The 21,407-nt window shown below is 45.6% G+C and overlaps 2 protein-coding genes across 3 annotated transcripts; one reads left to right on the top strand and one right to left on the bottom strand.

Annotated features, from left to right (window-relative positions):
- The first annotated feature begins 316 nt into the window (after positions 1-316).
- pde6c (phosphodiesterase 6C, cGMP-specific, cone, alpha prime) lies at positions 317-19,986 on the top strand. 2 transcript variants are annotated; one of them, XM_035613003.2, is made up of 22 exons: positions 317-335; positions 8,911-9,063; positions 10,616-10,705; positions 10,857-10,997; positions 11,091-11,165; positions 11,273-11,337; positions 11,733-11,799; positions 12,144-12,191; positions 12,301-12,450; positions 12,789-12,932; positions 13,355-13,420; positions 13,692-13,847; positions 14,397-14,504; positions 14,940-15,049; positions 15,138-15,225; positions 15,327-15,427; positions 15,665-15,772; positions 15,937-16,000; positions 16,264-16,338; positions 16,444-16,527; positions 17,383-17,536; positions 17,687-19,986. In XM_035613003.2, exons 2-22 carry the CDS (start codon positions 8,965-8,967, stop codon positions 17,722-17,724), a joined length of 2,031 nt encoding a protein of 676 aa, XP_035468896.1. In that variant the 5' UTR covers positions 317-335; positions 8,911-8,964; the 3' UTR covers positions 17,725-19,986. The 2 variants fall into 2 exon arrangements, with proteins under 2 accessions (XP_035468896.1, XP_035468895.1); XM_035613002.2 differs by lacking the exon at positions 317-335 and adding an exon at positions 7,521-8,084.
- rbp4 (retinol binding protein 4, plasma) lies at positions 458-3,143 on the bottom strand. Its single transcript, XM_035613004.2, has 6 exons — positions 2,990-3,143; positions 2,667-2,769; positions 2,350-2,486; positions 2,119-2,225; positions 1,249-1,461; positions 458-1,014 (listed from the first exon to the last, which is right to left on the bottom strand). The coding sequence occupies exons 1-6, from the start codon at positions 3,127-3,129 to the stop codon at positions 965-967; spliced, it is 750 nt and encodes a 249-aa protein (XP_035468897.1). The 5' UTR covers positions 3,130-3,143; the 3' UTR covers positions 458-964.
- Positions 19,987-21,407: the final 1,421 nt, after the last annotated feature.

The raw sequence follows: 21,407 nt of genomic DNA, 5'->3' as shown, positions 1-21,407 counted from the left end.
AAATTTGTAAATGGGCCGAGGAAATCACAAAATTGATGGGTCAAGGGCCTGAAGCCAGGAATTTAACTCAGCTGTTAGTGGTAGACAGGGGCCTGTTCCACTGGGACTCTTCTTTTCCACAGATTGATGTATTTAACCCGATCCATAACACACTTGAAGTTTGAAATTTAATGTAGATGTGTCACACACACACACACACACACACACACACACTTGCCACTAAAGTTATGTTATGTTCACTGTTCTGCTTGGCTTGTCTTGCTTGTCCTCCCCATTCAGGAGGCATCCAAAAAGACTGGAGGGCAAATAGATGGACGACTCACTCACTCACACAAGTACGTACACACACACACACACATTTTTTGACTGACTCCAAAGGCCCCATGAATTCATGATTTGCAATCCCGGAATACAGATAGATATTTCAAGGCAATCAAAAACAGTGAATGGGCCAACATGATATGAATGATTTATTTCAAAAACTCAATCAGGAAACCTCCATCATACAGTCAAGACACAGCCAAACTACCATGTGTATATAGCACATGACTTGATATGGATGTATTTAAAATGCATAAACAATATCTGCCTTTGTGCTACGAGATACTCTGCGTCCTTCAGAGTAAAAGCGAGGCCAGTGACTTGTGAGCCGGGTTCTTTCAGGAAACATGGTGCTCAGAGTCGAGGGTTGCGGTAATGCTCAGAGTTCAGCTTCACTTCAAAGTGACTCTTTTTTTTTTTTTTTACAAATGATTAATTTTCTCATTGACTCGATCAAAGGCTGTTTGTTGTTTTTTTCCAGTTATCTGATATGTCTAGATTTCTCACTGGAAGCACGACAAAGGTTGTCTCACACTACACTGAAGATCCTGTACAACAAACAACATTTGTGTCAAAGTCCAGCAGATGGGGCACACAGTCCCAGAGGTGGTCATTTCACAAAAAATAAAGCAGAAAAAGAGTGTTACTGTTGATCTAACGGTAGGTTGAGGCTTTCGCTGTTCTGGCAGAAACCTGCAGAGGAAAGAAGAAAAATCATTTGCTTTGCTTTGTTTTTGTTTTTTTTGTTGTGTTTTTTACTTCTGATTAAAGTTCATCTTATCAATCAAGTTGGACAGGGATGATGTGGAGTTCCACTCAGTTTCATCAATCATTCACTTGGTCTTTTCGAAAGACGCTGACTCACGAGAGGCGCCGATCAATTAATCATTGGGCAAACAAAGGAACAGTTAGCCTGACATCACTCACCAGTGTGCGCGACGCGTCTGTATTTGCCCAACAGGCAGATCTCGTCCTTCTTGCGGGTGACCACGTTCTGGTCCTCCGGCCTCAGGCCGCCCGGATAACGGGAGAATATGAAGGAGTAGCTGTCTGCGCAAGTGCCGTCGGCGTCTGTTAGTCTGCACGAGTACTGGATGGCGTAGTTGTAGTAGTCGGTGTCAATTACCCAGTGTTCGTCGTCTAGTAGCCAGATGACACAAAACAAGATTAATCGAACTGAGTGCGAGGACAAAAAGATGTTGCTGGATCACAATGGACTTATATATTCAATGTATGTGGCATCGTTTTGGTTCATCTTTTCTTTCCTTCTTTAAATGCAACTGTTTCAGTGCAAAAAAAAAAAAAGGGCCAATCTCGCTTAAAGAATAAAAAAAAAGATTTTACAGTTCTCACGCAACAGTGTAGAAAAAGTATTGTGATCAATAGAGAAAATGTACGTTCGCTTATAACAAAATAGCTTGCGTCAGCACTGGGATCTCATATCTTTTCAGAGATCGCATGCCAGGTCTAAAATTGGGCATCAGATTTTAAGGAAAGTAAAGTAAAGTTACTTAATCTGGATGTGATGTCAAAATTACAATCAACAGATTTATTCTGAAGTACATTTCCCTTTCCTACTTAGAATTTTTCTTTTTCCTGGGTCAGAGGCATAGATACTCAATTGCCAATGTGGATTATTAGATTCAATCTGTCAATAATCCTTTTTGTTATGTTACATCAGTGACCCCCAACTGCCAACGACAAAAAGGGGCCTGGTCATACATTAGCTGCCTTAAATTAACTGTCAAGTCCAGAAATCAAGATGGGATTTCAGGTGTAAAATCTTCCACAACGTACTTCCGGTCTGCAGGTAGGACGCGGCTCCCCAGTACTTCATCCTGAACTTGGCAGGTTCGGGGGTTTCCGTAAAGGTGGCGAACATGTTGGCGCAGAGATCCCACTGGCTGGAGGTCAAAGGGGAGGGAGGACATTATGAACAGAAGGTGGAAGACAACATGGAAGAGACAAATAGGCGAGGGGAAAAAAAGCATGCTGATTTTAGCCTTCGCAGTTGAGAGCAGGACTCACTTGAAGATCTTGACTCTGCCCATGGCATTGGCGGTCATATGGCCGTTTTCTGCGACTGTGAAGTTGGCCATTATGTTGTCGAGTAAGAACAAACCCTCTGGGTCCTTCTTTCCTACGGCATACCATACCCCCGCGTACTACAGGAAAGAATCCACATGTAAGTCTGCCTCGTACCTTGACATGAGCCCAAAACATTCCAAGTGACAGCAGTGATAGGGAAATCACACGACAACCCTTAGAGCTACGGTCTTCTTAGTATTAAACAAAGTCCATCCTCGAACACGCGATCCCTGCCGACATGCCTCCGTCCCACTCACCTGGGTCTTGTCAAAGTTCTGCATGACCTGGATGTTGGCCACCTGGCAGTCATTTGCCCAGGACAAAGCCAGGAGGCAGAGGGCCACAGCGTACAGCAGCATTCTACCTCAGACAAGGGGGAAAGACAGACAGAGAGAAAGGAACAACTATGGGAAGAATGCAGTGACACGTCCGTAAGCCACGTTACCAATCAAATCAAATAACCTCAAATATTTTCCAGAGTGCTACAAATTGGTCAAAAAGTAAACAATTGTTAAAAGACACGTATTTTGATAGGGCAAAAAAATTCACTAAACAAAAAAAAGACAAGTCCAGTGCATACCTTGTTACCAAAAAGGAGCGAGCCGATTGCAGGGATCCCCTTGTTTTTCCGCTCGGTTTTATACAGTTGGCTTGCGTTGCATAATGACTTCTGGAGACCTGAACCTCCCCTGTTCTTCCCACAGCCAGCCTGCCTTTCATTGGACAGACATTTGCATAACTGCGGGTCCCAGTCCTATTGATTTGTGTGTTCTGCACATTTGGCTCACCGCCCCTCGACAGTATTCTCCCCACCACCGCAAAAAAAAAAAAAAAAAGTGTTTTCTTGTCAGAACTGCTCAGGGTCTCTTATGAAGCCTTATTAAAAGCAACCACTGGGCCAAGCCAAGAGGACCACCTAGAATAAGCTATACGATGCATGCAAAGATGCAAACACACACACACGTGCATGCACTGTGAAAGCAAGGTAATGTTTCATACCGTCTATAATTGGTGCTGACTCATTTTTGCAGGAGCACCGGAGCTCGAGTGCTTCCTTGGAGCGCGTGCACAAGCACAAACCTACACCTTAACGTCATAAATCTATGTGAAATGTTTGTGCGTGTATGGATTGAACCCTCTGTTTTTTGTGTGGGGGGGGGAAGTGGACTGCACGTAAAATGCACGTTTCAGCCTTTCCTCATATAGAGATGTGACAGCAGATGTTTGCGCTTCCTGGCGGCATATTTGTTACCGCGTCAGCTGTTGACGTCATTATGCTTCCAAGGGAAACTTTGATAACTTCCAGCACTTTGTTTGTGTAAGTGGTGGACAGAGCGATGGACTTTCAACCGGGAAAAGAACAGTGTGAGAGAGATGTAATCACCAGTCAGTGCTGATGAGACAGTGTGTCAGGTAGCTGACAAGGCTTTGCATTGCAAAATAGAAACACGTTTATTTGCCATGAACATTCCTTTATATTATAAATCTGGGACTAATCCAGTGTAATCTATTCTGGCGTCTTTGATTTCAAAGTATCTTTGTGATTTAAAGGGTCAATCGGGGATCAGTTGTAGTTTGTGTATGTGAAATATTTATAGCACTAGAAAGCCTTCTTAAGTGATTCCAGTGACGACTAAGACAAAGAAATGGCTTCCATTCTAATGTTATCTTATAATTTCCAGAACCTTTTTTTAATTCCTAATTAAAAAACATACTTCTTTCCTAAGGCCGGGGGCAATTATTTTACTTTTTTTTGGACTATTTTGCTGATCCAGGTTCACGTGCTTAAGTGCTGTTGTTTTGCACCGAGAACACGTAACCAGCCCTATGACGACACGGTTAAGTGAAAAAAAAAAAAAAATAAATGGCCCAGCACAGCCAGACATCTGCAGCTTGCATAACCACAGCGCTGGCTGTGTCGAAAACCGCAATCACTCATTTTGAGCAGAAGAATGGCAGCTGGAATTTGGCCACAAGCAGAGAAATATTTCATAACCACGAAGACTTGCCAAGACCCAGTATACGATATACTGGGTTATGTGAGTGCATTTAATATTTTGGACAGCGTAATGGTAATGTCATGCCGAAACCAGGTGTCGGATTCTTGTTTTGATGGGGTGTGAAACTTGAGTAACTCCAAATCCCCAATGATATCTTATCATTTGCCCAATGTAGCATTGGGCAAAAGACCTCTGCTTCCATCTGAGTTTTGGCACTTTGATCCAGGCAGTGGCACTGCATGGACATTTCTTTATTTTATTTTATTTTTAGCATGTTTAGTATATTTGTCTTCCCACATAAATATAATGTAATCCAACTCAAAGCCACCACTGCCTGGGACCTTACGTATCTACAATCCAAAGAGCTGAATCAGCACTGTTTGAGACTATAATCCCATATGTGCATTGAACGGATCAACAATTGGATTTCTTCAGTTGAACACGGATAACAGTGAAGTAATTGAGTCAGGAGCAGGAGTTGGACCATCTTATCAATGTGTTTATCTTCAGTCGACTTGACTGCTGCAATGGTGCGTTTAAAGGTCCCTCTAAAAAGTGCTGCTGTCTGAGTCCTCACTGAGACCCCCAGAGAGGCTCATGTCAGTCCAGTTCTTAGATTTTGTTTTTATATAGGCTGCCTATCCGTCAAACATTTGACTTTAAAATGCCGCTGCTAGGTTTGTAAAGCACTGAACAGTTTCGGGCCCAAAACACATTTCTGATCTGCTGCTACGTTATGAAACATCCCGACCCCTCAAGTCATTTGTGACGGGTCTGCTTTAGAGAAGCAGACCCGTCAAATGTAAACTGTTTTTTTTTTGGTCTTGTGTTGATTTCACATTTAGTCTCGATGCCTTTCGTATCTCATGCGAAGCACTTTGAATGACTTTGCGGTTCAAATATGCTATACAAACATATGAAATGTCCTGTTGTTGCTCCGGCAAATGAAACATCTTCTTTATTAGCAATGAAAGACATCATTGCTCCTCATGAGGTCTGGTATGACCAGTAAAGCTGGGTTAAAAAAAATGTAGATTTTCCGATTCAAATAGATTTTTAATTGAACTATCAAATATTGCTTCATAAGATATTTTATGCCTTTTTATAGTCTATGGCCTTTTCCCATGGATGCGGGAAGCTTTAACCCCATTAGTTCTGTGTGGCCAGTCCCGGTTGTGCAACAAGTTCTGGCAACATGAGAGACACAAAACATGGCGGGAGGCAGACGTCTGGTTGCATTTCGGATAAAGAAAGAAAAAAGAAAAACCTCAGTGCTTTTTCCTCTTGAATTTCTTTCATGCTCAAAAACAAAGTCGATACCATGACTGAAATACCTCAAACCAAATTGATACTGAAATCTAATCAATTGGTAAAAATCAGTGGCTATATCCAGTGTCCCATGATCCTGTCTCTGATACTTGTAGCTACACTGGCCACAGTTGAGCAAAGGTTAGTCTCGATATAAAATGCAACCCAAAACACAAACATGTCAGCAAATCACTTATTTATTTATTTATTTATTTTTTTACATACATTTGTTAATGAGAAATAATCAAACACAATCACTGAAGAAAATGTTTCGCCTCTCTGCTTTCGGTCTGCCTGTCCATCCGCAATGTCTCACACACACACACACACACACACACACACACACACACCCCTTTTGTAGCTCTCCCATGATAAGCTTGCCTTAATCCCCACGGCAGAAAATAGTGGGGAACTCCTTGTCTTTCCAGCCTGCCAGCGGCTAAACTAACAGCAAGATCAGTTAATAGTCGGCCATCTTTGTTTAGGGCCTTGTTCTCAGACGTCCAAGTCCCACCGATTGGCTAATGCCCACATCTCGGGGCTGATACTTGGCCATGATGAAGGGGATTTCATTAGAGCACACAGGTACAGGTAGGCTGGCCGTTACCGTTTGATCATCGGGGCGGCGGCCATTGCGGCTCTCTCTGTGGCTGGCACTATTTCGAGCGCAGGGATAGAAGAAGGTTGGCTACCCTAATGCAGGTTTAGCGCACCAGGAGGTTATTTGAGTCGAGTGAGGCTGCCATCGCATCACCCTGATGGCTCACGTCCATTCAATAATCACTCACTTTGACTTGTTCCTGCTGTATGCTCGCTGAGACGCCTCCTGGAAGTTTTACTCAGGGGGGCCGGCGGGGAAAGTTTCCGGAAAATGTCCGGCGCAAGAGTTTTCCGGACATTTGCGTTTCCCCGCCGCAAAATTTCCGGAAAATGTTCAGACTTCAGTGTGCCACACACACTGACGACACACCGGGCTGGGGACAGTGGGGAAACACCAGAGCTGTAACGGCATGAGCGGCAAATAAAGTGAAGAGCCGAAGTTCCCGTTCCCGGCTGGTGGATTTTAATTCGTGTCTCATAAGCAGTTAATATCGAACGCAGTGGATGTCTGGAAGCAGCCGAAGTGTTGTAAACAGGGACGACAGAGTCTAGTAAGGGTTGGGGTTTTTTGGGAGCAACTCCATTCCCCCGACTGCTGGGATGCCGTTCAGCAAGGCACCTGCGCTCGCGAGGCCCCATGGGGGCCACCACTGTGGCCAAGTGCTCACGCCGGTGGAAGAACTCGCCCGCTCCTCCGCAAATAATAACCACAAAGACCCCTGTTTGGTTTTGGTTTTTTTGCTTTTTATTATTTAAGGTGAGATGTCATTTGTTAGGATTTGGAGGCCGAAGTGTAGCAGCCGAGCGCGGCCCGTGGAGCGTCACGGTGCGAGGCCCCGTGTGGTCCACCCCGTGTGGCGTTTGACCCCGACCCCGGTGTCACTCTCGCCTGCGTCCCGCCGATGTGAAGATGAGCAGCGTCGGGATTTGCGGGTTAAGGACGCTTAGCGCTGGCCTTCCAATGTCATGACGTCACACCCATTAGCGGCCGCCCTGATCCGTTCAGCCCCTAAGCCGCGCTCGGTCCTGTTCCGTCTGTCGGCGCACTCGGGACGCACTGGAGACTCCCTCGGGGACCGCGGACGAGAATGCATCTCCGCGCACACGGCCGCCTCTGATCCAGCCCCACCCCCGTAGGCCCCCGGCGCGGCTCCACTCTTGCGCTTTGACTCGTTCCATCTCCCCCCCTCCCCACCCCCGACCCCGTCCCCACCCCCTGCGCAGGTGATGCTCTGGTGAAAAAGAAGGACGGGAATACAGAACTACACGAGTCCAAGCAACAACCGACAAACACAAACAATGGCAGACAAGGACAGCGTGGAGAAGTACCTGGAGAACAACCCGCAGTTCGCCAAAGAATACTTTGACAAGAGCCTGCGCGCCGAGGCCCTGACCGCCGCCTTCTCCGCGCCCGTGGACGTCAAGGACGCCGCGTCTTTCAAGGATGTTAACTCCGTGCAAGAGGCCGCCATCATCTTCGAGCTGGTGCAGGAGCTGCAGAAGCCGGTGGACATGGAGCAGTCCCTGCACAAGGTGCTGCAGCGGGTGGCGCTGATCCTGCAGGCGGACAGGATCAGCTTTTACATGTGTCGCTCCAGAAACGGAATACCCGAGCTCGCCACCTCCCTCTTCGACGTGACGCCGACGTCCAAGTACGAGGCGAACCTGGTGCACCCGCAGACCGAGATCGTGTTCCCCACCGACATGGGTGTGGTCGGTTTCACGGCGCACTCCAAAAAGCCCCAAAATGTCCCCGACGTCTCGAAGGTGAGAAGGCGAAGCGGCGCGCGCTGCGCTCTCGAGGAAAGCTGCGCACCGCGCGCGCGCGTCACGCGTAAAGTTGTACAAAGAGGAAAGTGAAAGTGAGAGGGAGCCTTTTTTTCTGCAGAAGCGATTGGTGAAAGTGACCCCCCATGACATTGGTGGACCTCCGAATAGAATGACAGACTTTAATTGGTGGTTTTATCAACTGTAATGTGGTTGCAGGCTGCTGCACAAATCAGTTTCCCTAAACGGGCATCAAATGCCCAAATGTGCTGTAGGTCAGAGTCACAGGTGACCACCACACTTGTTTCTCTCCACCCAGGACCTGATAAAGGTGGCATACACTTGTTCCATTTTGTTTTCTTCTGCCTTATTCATGAGCTTCTTGCTGAGATGTTTTTGTAGGATCCTTTGCAAACCAGCAATCAGAATCACGTAGCTTCAAATAATGGAATCGAATAGCGATACACAAAATCTAAATCTGTGATCAAATTTGATTTAATTTGGGAAATTGTATGAAATAATTATTATGTTTTAAAAAAAAAAGATATGCAACAAGTTTAATAAAATCTATCAAACCCTGCCAATTGCATAATACATACTAAAGAATGTAATAGAACGATAGGATATTTTTTGCTGGCACGAAACAACAAATCATTTTATCTTTTTAAGGTAGGATCAGGCAGTATGGTGGGGGAAAAAAAGTCAATATTGAAGTGCATAGAATGAAATTAACAGTAATGAATGTGGTGGTTGCGTGTTAGTGATGTTGTGTTGTGTCCACCTTTGGCTCCTGACCATGATGATTTCTTTTTGTCCCTCCATCCAGAATCCAAAGTTCTGTGACTTTGTGGACAAACAGACTGGATACAAGACCAAGTGCATGCTCACGTTCCCGCTGGTGGCCGACAAGGAATGCCTCGGAGTCGTCATGGCCCTGAACAAAATAGGAGCTGATAAGTTCTCTCCGGAGGACGAGGCTGTAAGATCACACGCTCATACGTCTTTATTCGCCGCGATCGGGACTGACTCACAGAGTGGGGCTCGAACGGGGTCGTGTTTCGGGGACACTGGTGCATGACTTGATTGTTAAAGAAATCAGACTTGACATTGACCACTATAATATCAGACGGATGCACTGAAACTGTATTTATTGTCTACTCTCTGGATAAAGAAGGGGCAGCTGTTATATATCATGTTTTGCACAGATTCTCTCTTCATATCCATTGTTACTTGTCTGCTACTTTTTAAAGTCTGTGCTCTGCCGTTTGAAATTTGAAACTAACACTCAGTAGTCAATACTACATTATAACACAAGTTCTCAATAGTCGACATTGCATAATCACATGCATACTCGGTAGTCAATACTACATTATAACATGTGTTCTGCGTAATCAATACTACAATATTACTTGTGTTCTCCGTAGTCAATATTACATTATTACATAAGTACCCGGTAGTTAATACAACCTTATAACATAAGTACTCAGTAGTCAATACTGCATTATCAAATGTGTACTCAGCGATCATTGCTACATTATTACATGAGTACTCAGTAGTACATGTCTTCGAACTTGGCCATCAGTTAGATCTCAACTACACACCTGTAATGTTTCTGACTACATCTTGCACAGTTGTCATGGTGACAACATCTGGCCTCAGACATTAAAAAATAAACGTGTCTAAGTCCAAACTGGCTCTGAGGCCGTCCTGGCGACAGTAGTCGTCTCCAGGACCACATATTTCCAAGTTGACACACACCCCCATAGACCAACAATGTGACAACAATACCAAATAAGCGGCTTTATTACCAGCCCATGACAGCAGCTGGTAATAAAGATTATTACCGTAATTACATCCCCACCAGTAGACTGCAACGCTCTCCCATTATGTCAGTAGGAGTCAGACCCGAGGGGCCTCCATATGGTTGCATTCGTGCATTCAAGTTAAAATAAGGCATAATGATTTAATTAGGAGTATGTTATCTCTGCAGTCTATATCAACGAGCATTCACCATTGTCCCTTGTTATTCAGAAGCTCCGAACCGCACACTGAGGGCACAATTCCATGAAGAATGAATGGGATCACAAGGATTTTTTTCCCCAGACTAATGAGGAGAGGACTGGTGGAAATGATCCACGGGGCAAAGGGTTGAACCGCTGAAATGCATTATCATATGTCTGTCTTCTTCGTGTTAGGTGTAAAGACAGACAGGAGGGGGTTGTTTACTTGTGAGGGATTACGAAATGTATATCTATGTAAGCCATTTGCGCAAAATACACGTAATCTGGGTAAAGATTAGCCAAATGTCGACATGGAACACCTTTGATTCATAAGAAAGAGTTTAGTTCAAGTCACCGTTTAGCGATCTGTCGAATCTAAATTTCATCAAATACCCCACCATTTAGTTCTGCACTTAACACGATGGATGACATATTTTCTTTGGCAAATCTGTAAAAATGTTGCATGTGACGGAGTTTTTTGAAAACGATTATTGCATATTGATGGAACCTCTAATCTGACTTTGTCCTTAGCTCTTCCACAAGTACATGAACTTTGCCCAAGTCATCGCCCTGCAGCACTACACGAACTACATGTTCAACGTGGAGTCCAGGAGGAGTCAGGTGAACTGAGCTGCTGCTGTTTTGATAGCCATATGGGATGTGTCTCCTGTCTAATCGCCTGTTGGTATTTCCGCTGCACAGAACAGCGCTCATAAAAAGTAACCACGGACGGTGAATACACTCCGCTCACAGCCCGTTTGTCTTCTCATAGGTGCTGCTCTGGTCAGCCAGTAAAGTGTTTGAGGAGTTGACAGACATCGAGAGACAGTTCCACAAAGCGCTCTACACTGTGAGGACCTATCTGCTGTGCGAACGTTACTCGGTGGGCCTGCTGGACATGACCAAAGACAAGGTTGGTCTTGCAGAATAGTCACAGGGCTGAATAGACGGCATTCATGGCTGCAGTCATACACAGCTTCAAGCGATTTTTCTTTTCTTCCTGAAGGAATTCTATGACGAATGGCCAGTGAAACTGGGAGACGTGGAACCATATAAAGGTCCAAAAACACCAGACGGCAGGGTAATGCATTCATTTTCCTCCTCACTACGTCCTTTCACGTGTGGCATTTTGAAAATGTGGTTTGAAGACGATCAGTAATTTCTAAGAGGCTTCTCCTTTTCAAACAGGAAGTCAACTTCTACAAGATCATTGACTACCTCCTGGAGGGCAAAGAAGAAATCAAAGTCATACCGTAAGCAGCGCTGACCGATTCAGCTCACTTCAAAATACGGCATGAGAACCAAACCGAACGTTTCAGTAGCTTGATATCAATCCGTATTGATCCCTGACTTTGTTTAGTGCAGTTGGTCATCACACACTCATTCAGCTTGACAAAATGTTTAGGTCCACCTGTCGTAGTTTTTATATATTTTAAAATACGTGAGGAAATCATGCTCGTCCACCATGAATCCTGAGGGGTTTTGTGACGAGTGTTCTTCCGAGACGTGTGTGAAGCATTAACAGAAGAAATGTGAATTGTGGACGTATTGCGTCTGCGTGGGTTGTCCCCAGTGTTTAACATGCCTGTCAGGGAGAAATTGGCTCATCCCCGCTCACACACGACCCTTGTGTGTCTCACTCTCTCAGGGGTCCACCGGCCGACCACTGGGCTTTAATCAGCGGACTGCCGACCTACGTTGCCGAGAATGGCTTTGTGAGTGTTTCCCCCGGCTGCTGCGGGGCAGTTCATTACCAGAATCACTTGGGTTATAAAAGAATGACAGTTAGGACGCAGAGACTTATCAGCAACTTAAGCAGTAACCAGAAGGACGTATAACACAGAGGAGAGCTCAAGCGCCACATCAAAGAACAAACTGAAATTCCATTGTGTAGATCGTGAACGTAACATAAGCCATAGCAAGCAAAAGGAAGAAAAGTGTCATGCACATAACACTGATTAGATACAGCAGTTATGATTCAAAGGTAGTAAGGAAACAAAGGCTCATCCAGATGTTGTCAAAAATCCTCTGACTGAAATGTTTTTTCGTGTGGCTGCAGATTTGCAACATGATGAACGTGGGTGCAGATGACTACTTCCAATTCCAGGTGAGGACACGATGCCGAATTTGAAATCGTACTGTTTAGTTAATGCTGGTCTTCAGGAGGCTCGAGTGCAGGCCGGATTTAAAGCACTCTTTGTCTCAATGTCCTGCAGAAAGAGGCTGTGGACGAGTCGGGCTTTGTCATCAAGAACGTCTTGTCGCTGCCCATCGTCAACAAGAAGGAAGAAATTGTGGGCATTGCCACTTTCTTCAACAGGAAAGATGGCAAGCCATTCGATGAGCACGATGAACAGATCACCGAGGTGAGCGCCGTGCATTCGCCCGCTCGTATTCGAGTCGCTGCGTGTCCGTCCGCCCGTCTCGCGTCAGCATCGTTTCTTGGAGCGTGAATTTGCATGTTAATGAGAGAAACGGTCCTGAAATAGCGGCGCTTGATTAAGCTTTGACATGTGGCGTTGGCGGCGGTGCCGCCCATGATTCAAGTGAAGAAAAGTCATCACAAATGCCTCTCTGTGCATTTATTAGCATAAGTAATGAGGTAATAATAATCCTCATTAGAAATAAATCAGGGTGATTGAAGGGACCAGCGCTCTCGTTTGTCTTCTCGCATTCTTTTCTCGCCCCCGTTGTTTGTTTTCAGGCCCTGACGCAGTTCCTGGGCTGGTCCGTGCTGGTCTGCGACACCTACGACAGGCTGAACCGCATGGAGTACAGGAAAGACATCGCCCAGGAGATGCTCATGTACCAGACCAAATGCACCACGGATGAGCTCCAGTCCATTCTGGTCAGTGTCACGCTGACGTCCCGTCCACATTGTTCTCTCCGGAGCCCCCCCCCCCCCCCCCGTGCTCCTTAAACATTTGCTCGCGAGGCCACTCGAGCAGGAATTAAAAGTAGCCGAAGGTTAATGCAGCACGGAGGGCTTTGTTTTTTCAGGAGCAGTGCTCCTACAGAAGCAGATATTAGAGGACTAACAGCGGCTCCGATGGATCATTGATCCACTTGGCAGCTAACATTTGACATGACAGTTTACAAGGTCACCGCTTGGCGCACTTGTCTGGAAGTGTCTGAAAACCCGACATCAGCACGTTTTGCTGTTTTTCTACTTTCTGTTGCCGATGTGAGAATTCAAGCTGCAAGCGCGTCCACGCGCAGAATGTAAATGTCATTTCAAAGGGATTGTTCTCTCCTCTCTTTTAAAACCAGAACACCAAAGAAAAGTTCGACGCCGAACCCGAAGACTGCGACCCGAAAGAGATGTACAAACTGCTGGTATGTCAAACTCTGTGTAAAATGATCCAGGATTATTACAGCACATTACAGTAAAATATAAAATTATGGCTTTGCATTTTTCAAGTCCTTAAACGTATTCACTATAAGCATCATTTTAGGATGTTGGGAATAGATTTGTAAAGAGCCTCAGTTCAACATAGATGCAAAATGTGTAACATAAATAATAAGAATAAAACAGAGAGTGTATTCATGTAGACATCTGTAATATTGACGGATTCATGGCTGCTTTCATGGTGCGTTCTGTGTGCAGAGGGGAACCTGCCCGCAGGCGAACAACGTCAATGGAGAGGATCTGTACAAGTTCTCCTTCAGTGACTTCCCCGTTTCAGAGTTCGACCTCATCAAAGCCGGCATTCGCATGTTCTTTGAACTCGGAGTGGTTGAAAAGTTTAAGGTTCCCCCAGAGGTGAGGTTTTTTCTTCTTTGTCTTTTTATTTATTTATATTGTCCCGCTGGGATACTGTGTAAACTGCCCCCCCCCCCACCCCCTCCAAAATATCTAATTTCATCAGCATCATCTAAAATATGAATTAAAAAGAGGAAACTTCCAGTGAACTGTTAAAACTGTTACAGTATAATTTGTGTCAAAATCGTTCGGAGTTTCTTTCTTTATTTCATGAAAAGTGGGTATTTTTTAGAAGATGCAGAGAAAAGAGACAATGAGCCTCAGGGAAGGATGTGTTCAGTATTATGGGTGAATCTTTTGGGGTCTGCGCTTGGGTCTGTTTTGCCGAGAAGAGAGACATAGGCGTGATCCTTAATTAGCCTCTCGGAGCACATCTCGCTGCGGCTGCGAATCTGAGTGAGGACCCAGCGGCGTAGCTGTCAAGGCAGAGGGGGTCTGCTTGGACCCGAGGACTTTTTTTTTTTATTATTTTCAAACCGCATCTCATCTGAGAGCCCTGTGAAAGATAACTCACCGTCTTTCCCCCTGACCCTGTTCTGCCCCGCTCAGACGCTGACGCGGTGGATGTACACAGTGAGGAAGGGTTACCGTTCCATCACCTACCACAACTGGAGGCACGGCTTCAACGTGGGCCACACCATGTTCTGCCTGCTCCAGGTAACGCCTGCGCCAGGAGTATATCATAAGTTTCCCCTGTCCTTTTTTCCCGTATCCCCTCAGGCACAAACTGCAGACGTCTCACCCTGTTTCCTAGAGAGAGCCAGTGATCCTCTTCACTGTTAATAACGGCAGCTTATGGTGCGGTGTACGAGGCAATATGTCTGGTGACAGTTGAACAGACTGCTGTGTCTTGCCAGAAAGAAAAAACACCCACATATGTAACATGTTGTATCTCCTCATAGAAGGAATTGCACCAATCCAAGTGAAATACTATCCACACTTCCTGAAATGTAGTATTTACAATGTATTATTGGGTTTAAAAAAAGGTTTAAATGAGCGTGAAGTTGTTCTCATGGAGTGAACGGTTCATTTTAGACTTATATACAAACACCGGTGCATAATAATCCACGATGCGTCTCTTTCCTCCTGCAGACAGGGAAGCTTAGGAAGTACTACTCTGATCTAGATGCCTTCGCCATGGTGGCCGCTGCTTTCTGCCACGATATCGACCACAGAGGAACCAACAACCTCTACCAGACAAAGCAAGTCAAATGAATGCATTCCCTGCGCGGGCTCTCGATGTGCAGGTGCTCTATGTGTGTAATTCATTTTTTTTTTACATTTCTGTAGGAGTGCACATCCTCTGGCCAAACTTCACGGCTCCTCCATCATGGAGAGGCACCACTTGGAGTACAGCAAGACGCTCATGGCCGAGGAGGTACGATTGGACGCGCTGTCGGTCAAATTGTGAATCAAAAAGACGTGCCCCCCGAAGCACAGGCGCACATTTTGACCACTCTCCGTTTGTCTCGCGCGCAGAGCCTGAACATCTTCTGCAACCTCCAGAAGCGCCAGTTTGAGAACGTGCAGCACTTGTTTGACGTCTGCATCATCGCCACCGACCTGGCCCTTTACTTCAAGTGGGTTCCCTCGCTGTGACGTTTGCTCAAAAGTCTAGCTGCTGCTGCTGCTGCTGCTGCTGCTGCTGCTGCTGCTGCTGCTGCTGCTGCTGCTGCAAGCCAGTCAATGTTTTATCTGACCATCTCCTCCTTTTCGACTGACTCAGGAGGTCTTTTAATGAAGTCCGTTTGTGCATGTGTTTAGCTCCTTTGGTCTGAATCGATCTGCTCTCATCTCGTCTGTTTGTCCTCACGCAGAAAGAGAACCATGTTCCAAAACATTGTGAACGCCACAGAGCCAATGCCAGACGAAAAGGAGGCCATCGCCTACATTTCCAACAACTCCACCAGGAAGGAAATCATCATGTATGTGTCCGATTTACAGGCAGCGCTGATTCAAATTCAGTCCGGCTAACTTCAAAACATACAGTGTTTGTGAGCAGACCCTTGCAGATCATCGGCATCACTGGCAGGGTGCCGTCGTCGTCGTCTCCTCTTCCCTGACTGTCTGTTTCACTGTGCACCTTCAGGGCCATGATGATGACAGGCTGCGACTTGTCAGCTATCACCAAACCCTGGGAGGTTCAGAGCAAGGTGGGTGAACTGGCCTCACGTGGCCCCATTCAAAAAGTGTAAACGGAAACTTGCAGGAAACAACAGCAAACAAAAAAAAGGTCACTAACGATGCTGAAAATTAGTTTTTAATGTGAATCGTGCTACACAAACCAACTGGTTTAGTCCCTCGTGCCTGTCGCAGTATTTTCTCAGGTTATTACTTGCAAAAATCTGATCCTTTTTTTTTTTCTTCGTTCCCCCTTTGTCATTCTTCCTCCCTCCGTCTGTCTGTTTGTCTCCAGGTGGCTCTCATGGTCGCCGCTGAATTCTGGGAACAGGGCGATCTAGAGAGAAGTGTTTTGGACCAACAGCCAATTGTAAGAGTTGCAGCCCCCTCTCTTCTTTTTGGCATTTACATTTTTTTAATTGAATTTTTTTGGGATTGTAGAACAGCTGTTGACCCCTTTTCCCCTCTCACTCAGCCCATGATGGACAGAAACTGTTCCGAGCAGCTACCCAAGATGCAGTGCGGCTTCATCGACTTTGTCTGCTCATTTGTGTACAAGGTAACGGCAGGTTTTTTTTTTTTTACACCACAACTTTTTTTTCCCCTCGGAACGCAAAGACAAAGTACAGACAGTATAAATGGTGAAGTATGGATGTTGAGGCGAGATCGAAAATCGAACCTGGGTATAGCCAAATCGGGAGTCTGCGTTGTTTCTGTGGCGCAACAGTTCATCTGTGGGTGCTGTGTATTTTGAGCATCTCCAGTCTAACAGGGGCGCAGCAATGTAATCCAGCCGCAATTGGACTTTTGGTTTTCAGCAAAGGGCAGAAAAGCGCCGCGAAATATTGATTCTGCCCGTGAGTTGTTTTTGATTCAGTTCAATTGAATCAATTTTGACACTTTCAAGAAGTAAGAACCCTAGAAATGTGAGAGCAGGTAAACCGAGTCACTAACCGTACGCCGAGGCTTTGGTTTAAAGTGGGACTTGTGTTTTCAAGAAAATTATATTAATTTCACAGCTCTCCGGTGACTGTGCAACGAATACTGATCCGTGACTGCTACACAGGTTTAAAGTGTAGATCCAGCCCTGTCGATAAGAGATTCAGCTCTCACTGTGTACATGGGGACACAAAACATAATTTACACTTTGTGTACAAAGCACACATTCCTGCAGACAACAAAATGGCCGTTGGGTTGAATAATTCATCAGAAATTCTTGTTGTAAGATTTACGGAGGTGCTGTTGGATGTGTAGAGGTGAACCTGTTGAGCCCCGTTGGCCGCAGCAGGAATGTGAGGATGGTATTTGGACAAGATCACACACGGACGCCACACTCATACCTGCCTGTGGACTTGCGGACATTCATCTCGCTCCGTGTATGCCAACGCTGTGTTTTCCCCTCTACCCCCCTCAGGAGTTCTCCCGGTTCCACAAAGAAATCACGCCCATGTTTGACGGACTGAACCACAACAGGGCTCAGTGGAACGCGCAGGCTGAGGTGTACAACGCAAAGATGAAGGCCATCGAGGATGAGAAGAAGAAGCTGGAAGAAGACGAGGCCAAGAAAGGTAAAGTGACAAGAAAAATGAATCAAATAAAAGGATCTGTGCATGCTGGTCCAGTTGAGGGCCAGATGGGAAGATCAATTCTCAGTGTTGAGAGTGAACCTGTGTCCACACAACTCTTTTTTTTAAATTTATTTATGTGTGTTCATCTAGGAGATGGGGGGAAGTCAAAGACCTGCACCATCTGCTAAGTTCCCCCAGTGCTTGGATCTGGACGGATGCGGTCTGGTTGGTCACTCATCTAGGCTCCGCTAGCCAATGATTCTGGTCTGACAAGTCACCTAGTTGGATCTTTTGCTCGGGCTAGCTCGGTCTGGTCTGATCTACGTCGGCGTAGTTCTTTCTGGTTAGGTGCTGTCTGCTCCGGTGCAGTCCGGTCCAGCCCTGTTTGGTCTGGACTGGTTCAGTCTGGGCTACTTCAGTCTAGTGTAGTCAGGTCTGGTCTACTGTCCAGTCTGGATTAGGCGAGTTTAACCAAATTTAATCCCCCCGAGGAGAGTCAGAAACATTACCAAGAAGTTCTGGTGGGACTCTCTGACTGCACGAGGAACCGTTTGACTCCGTGAAGATGCATTTCCTCTGCCTCGGCCATGAACATTTGAAAACCAATACATACGAGGAATACTTATATTTCCCTTTAATGTAGCAATAATAGATGCATTCCTGACATGCATAGTCTGAAACTATGGTTGGAGACGCTCACGAGCTGTGGTCAAATGTTCCAAGTTTTTCCAATGTGCATCACTCAAATAGTGTAGCACTGCATGAACTGTATGCGGGGTGTATCCATGCCAAAGCAACAGTTCTCACATGATTCATATCGGCAGTCAGTTTTCACACGGTATAGTAAGTAATACTTTAGGTGGCATAATGCACTTAGCTGCTGCTGTTCCTGCAGTGGCAGGATGTGCGGCGTGGGCGGGAGGTGAGGGCCGGGACAAGAGCCACAGAACTTGATACTCACAGGGATCAGAGGAAAAGGGGTTAAACTTATCATTTTGAAGTAGCATGGGTAGTAACATTTAAGGGCAAGGACACACAAAATAGAGGGAGACTGCAATCTGACGGTTCCGTCAACGTTCCATCAACAAGGGCTGACGTTCTCTTACCTCAAAGGCACCTTGGTGAGTTATGTGAGGTAAACATTTATTTTAATATGCAATCTATCTATATACACATATATGTTGTTTTTTTTGGACTGTTTGTCTGAGCATTTTGTACTTGAACTTGAACGAGCTTTGGGAGATGGCGTTGTGAATCCGTGAACGAGCGCACACTAAAATCACACCCTGGCAATCGAGGCTAATGTTTGTGCAACTCTATTGCCAGCTTAGACAAACACCCGTGAGCTGTTTTATTTGTGTCCAACTAGCTGGAAACAAAAATTACTGAAAATGGTAATGTGCATAATATTTACACCAATGTTTAGAGCAAATTCCGTGCTCCTATTGCGAGTCGCAAAATGCACAATTGCATATGTATATAGTTAAACGATATAGCAAATGTAAAATGTAAATTGTGTAAAACTTAATGACAATTGAAGCTTAAAATTCTTTTTTGAAGGATGTAAAAGTAACCTTTGCTTCTTCTACAGAGGCAAAAGTTGCTGTCAAACACGGTACAGTAGACCTACCTCTCCTGTAAGAAGATTTGATAGGATTTGATTTGTCAGCCAGCGCTGGGATCCACACAGCTTTAGACTTTAAATACCCTCCTTACAGAGGAGGTAAAGCAGGCTACCAAAGCCTCATATGAATGTGCAGACGACCTGCGTCCACATAGCATCAGTGACTGTATGTTTGTTCAGGCTGTGCTGCTTTCTTTTTTTTCTTCCTTTTCTTTTTCCTTCACCAACGGTGAGATGAGTCATTGTTTGTTTGCTTGATGTCAACTCAATGTGAGTCTCCCCTCCGCGTAAAAACCTGAATTGAACTTGATCTGGTCGGACAAGTTGAGGGACAGTGAGCCCCCCCCCCCCCCGCCCGTGTGCACTTTCTGGAGCAATTTGAGAGCAAAGTCCCTCCTGTGGCAAAGGCAAGCTGTGGCTCTCGAACTTCCTGTTACACAATGTCATCTCCTCTAATCAACGGGGCATCGATTGAAGGCACTTAATCCAATCAGAATGGCTTTGGGACTACCTGGAAACTCCTCTCTGCCGCTTGAGGGGAAGCGGGGGAGCTGTTGTGATCACCGGAGCGAAAAACCGGCCAAAAGGAAAAAAACACATCAACCGAATCAGCCCCCTGAAATGTTCCTCGCCGTACCCGCTGCACACAAAAAAAATGGCCCCTTGCTTTTCCTTCGAATACCAAATAAAGCCCCGTATTCTTTCTACTTATCCCATCAGCTGTCATTAAACATTAGAACGCCCTCATTTGATGTATGAAATGGCCTCTACTGTATGTGTTATGAGATGTAATATATATAAGCAAATAAAGGAATTTTCAGAGGTGTATGACTTTTGGAAAAAAAAACGTGTCTTTCCTCAGAACGCAAACAGCATAGCACACGCACAGAGGCGACACCGCGTCTCTCGTTCACACCTGCCTCGCGCACTTACAGGGACAAAGAATGAACTCATGAAACCCTGGGCTTAGCTGCGACAGCGCTCGTGCATCGTGCAGGGATCTTAGAGGCCCCAAAGCTGGATGAGCCTCCGGGGAAAGAGGATCAGTGGATTGGATCTGATCCCCGCCCGATACGGTGTGTTGTCTGGCTATCTTCAACATCCCGTGTCCCGCCCGGCTGCAGATTTTGCAATGCGCAAAAACTCCAGATTTGCCAGAGTGTTATGTCACCCTTTTAACAAGAACGCAGTAATGTAAAAGACAATACACCGCAACACATGTCTCTCCAAGGCGCAGTCTGAGTGCAGGACGCGGCCGAGGCCTCCCCTGACGAGATGGAGGATAAAAAACAGGGATCTGCCGACCTGTAATCCGTCATTTCGTGGGACACGTAGCGCTCGTCAGCCCTTGGGCCCACGTGACCTTTCGTACCTTTCACTCAAGAAAACATGTGTTGGGCCTATGTAGAAAATGTGATTTTTGACAAACTAGTTCTACGCTTTTGCTTAAAAGAACCATATCTTTAACCATGCTTTTGTTCTCAAATGTCTCAAAACACGGATAAGAGGGATGAAAGTTACGCGGGATCTAATTCATCCCAGGATGTTGGCGAGGGCCCTTAGATTTGAAGTCAAGATATATATATATTTTTTTTTTTAACGAAGAAAACAATCGAATCGATCAATTGCAAACGCACATAGACGGCAGAAGTACAGCCAGGAGCCAATTAGATCATATCCCACCTCCACTTAAAAGATATCAAGCTGTTACACTTTGTTACACACGTTTTTGTTGTTTATTTCCTCGAATAACAGCACATGGCCTCTCCCGAGAAAGCGGCGAAGGAGGTTTAAATGAGACGGACGGAGCGGTTAGGAGGTGCAGTAATTGTCTTTGTTCAAGCCGATAGGTCTGTAATCTCCCGGCATCCTCACAGTTTCCCTTTTCGACAAGTCAAAGTCAAGGCAGCTCTCCGATCCGCCCTTGGCTGCAGGGACGTCGTGAGCTACAGTAATCCCTCTTGTTGTCTTTGAGCTGTGGAGCGGAGTGTTTGAAACGCCTTTGTAATGGGGTCATTAGGCTAGATCAACATCTCATTGTTACTTATGATTCGACCTAATGAGAAGAAGCTTAAGGTGTGGCTAATTCCAACATCATAAATGCAAGACGTAATAGTTCCCATTGGAGCTAAATGCTCACACAAGCACATTGACATGCTCATAGTGAGACTGAGTAACATGTCAGGCAGTTACATGTCAACCGTCGGCATTTTAGCATCTATTTAATTCAGCTAATTAAATCAAATA

This window comes from Scophthalmus maximus, chromosome 16, assembly GCF_022379125.1.
Source record: "Scophthalmus maximus strain ysfricsl-2021 chromosome 16, ASM2237912v1, whole genome shotgun sequence".
Classification (NCBI taxonomy): Eukaryota; Metazoa; Chordata; class Actinopteri; order Pleuronectiformes; family Scophthalmidae; genus Scophthalmus; species Scophthalmus maximus.
Note: the sequence above shows the minus strand (reverse complement) of the source record. Positions and strands in the feature narration are given on the sequence as shown.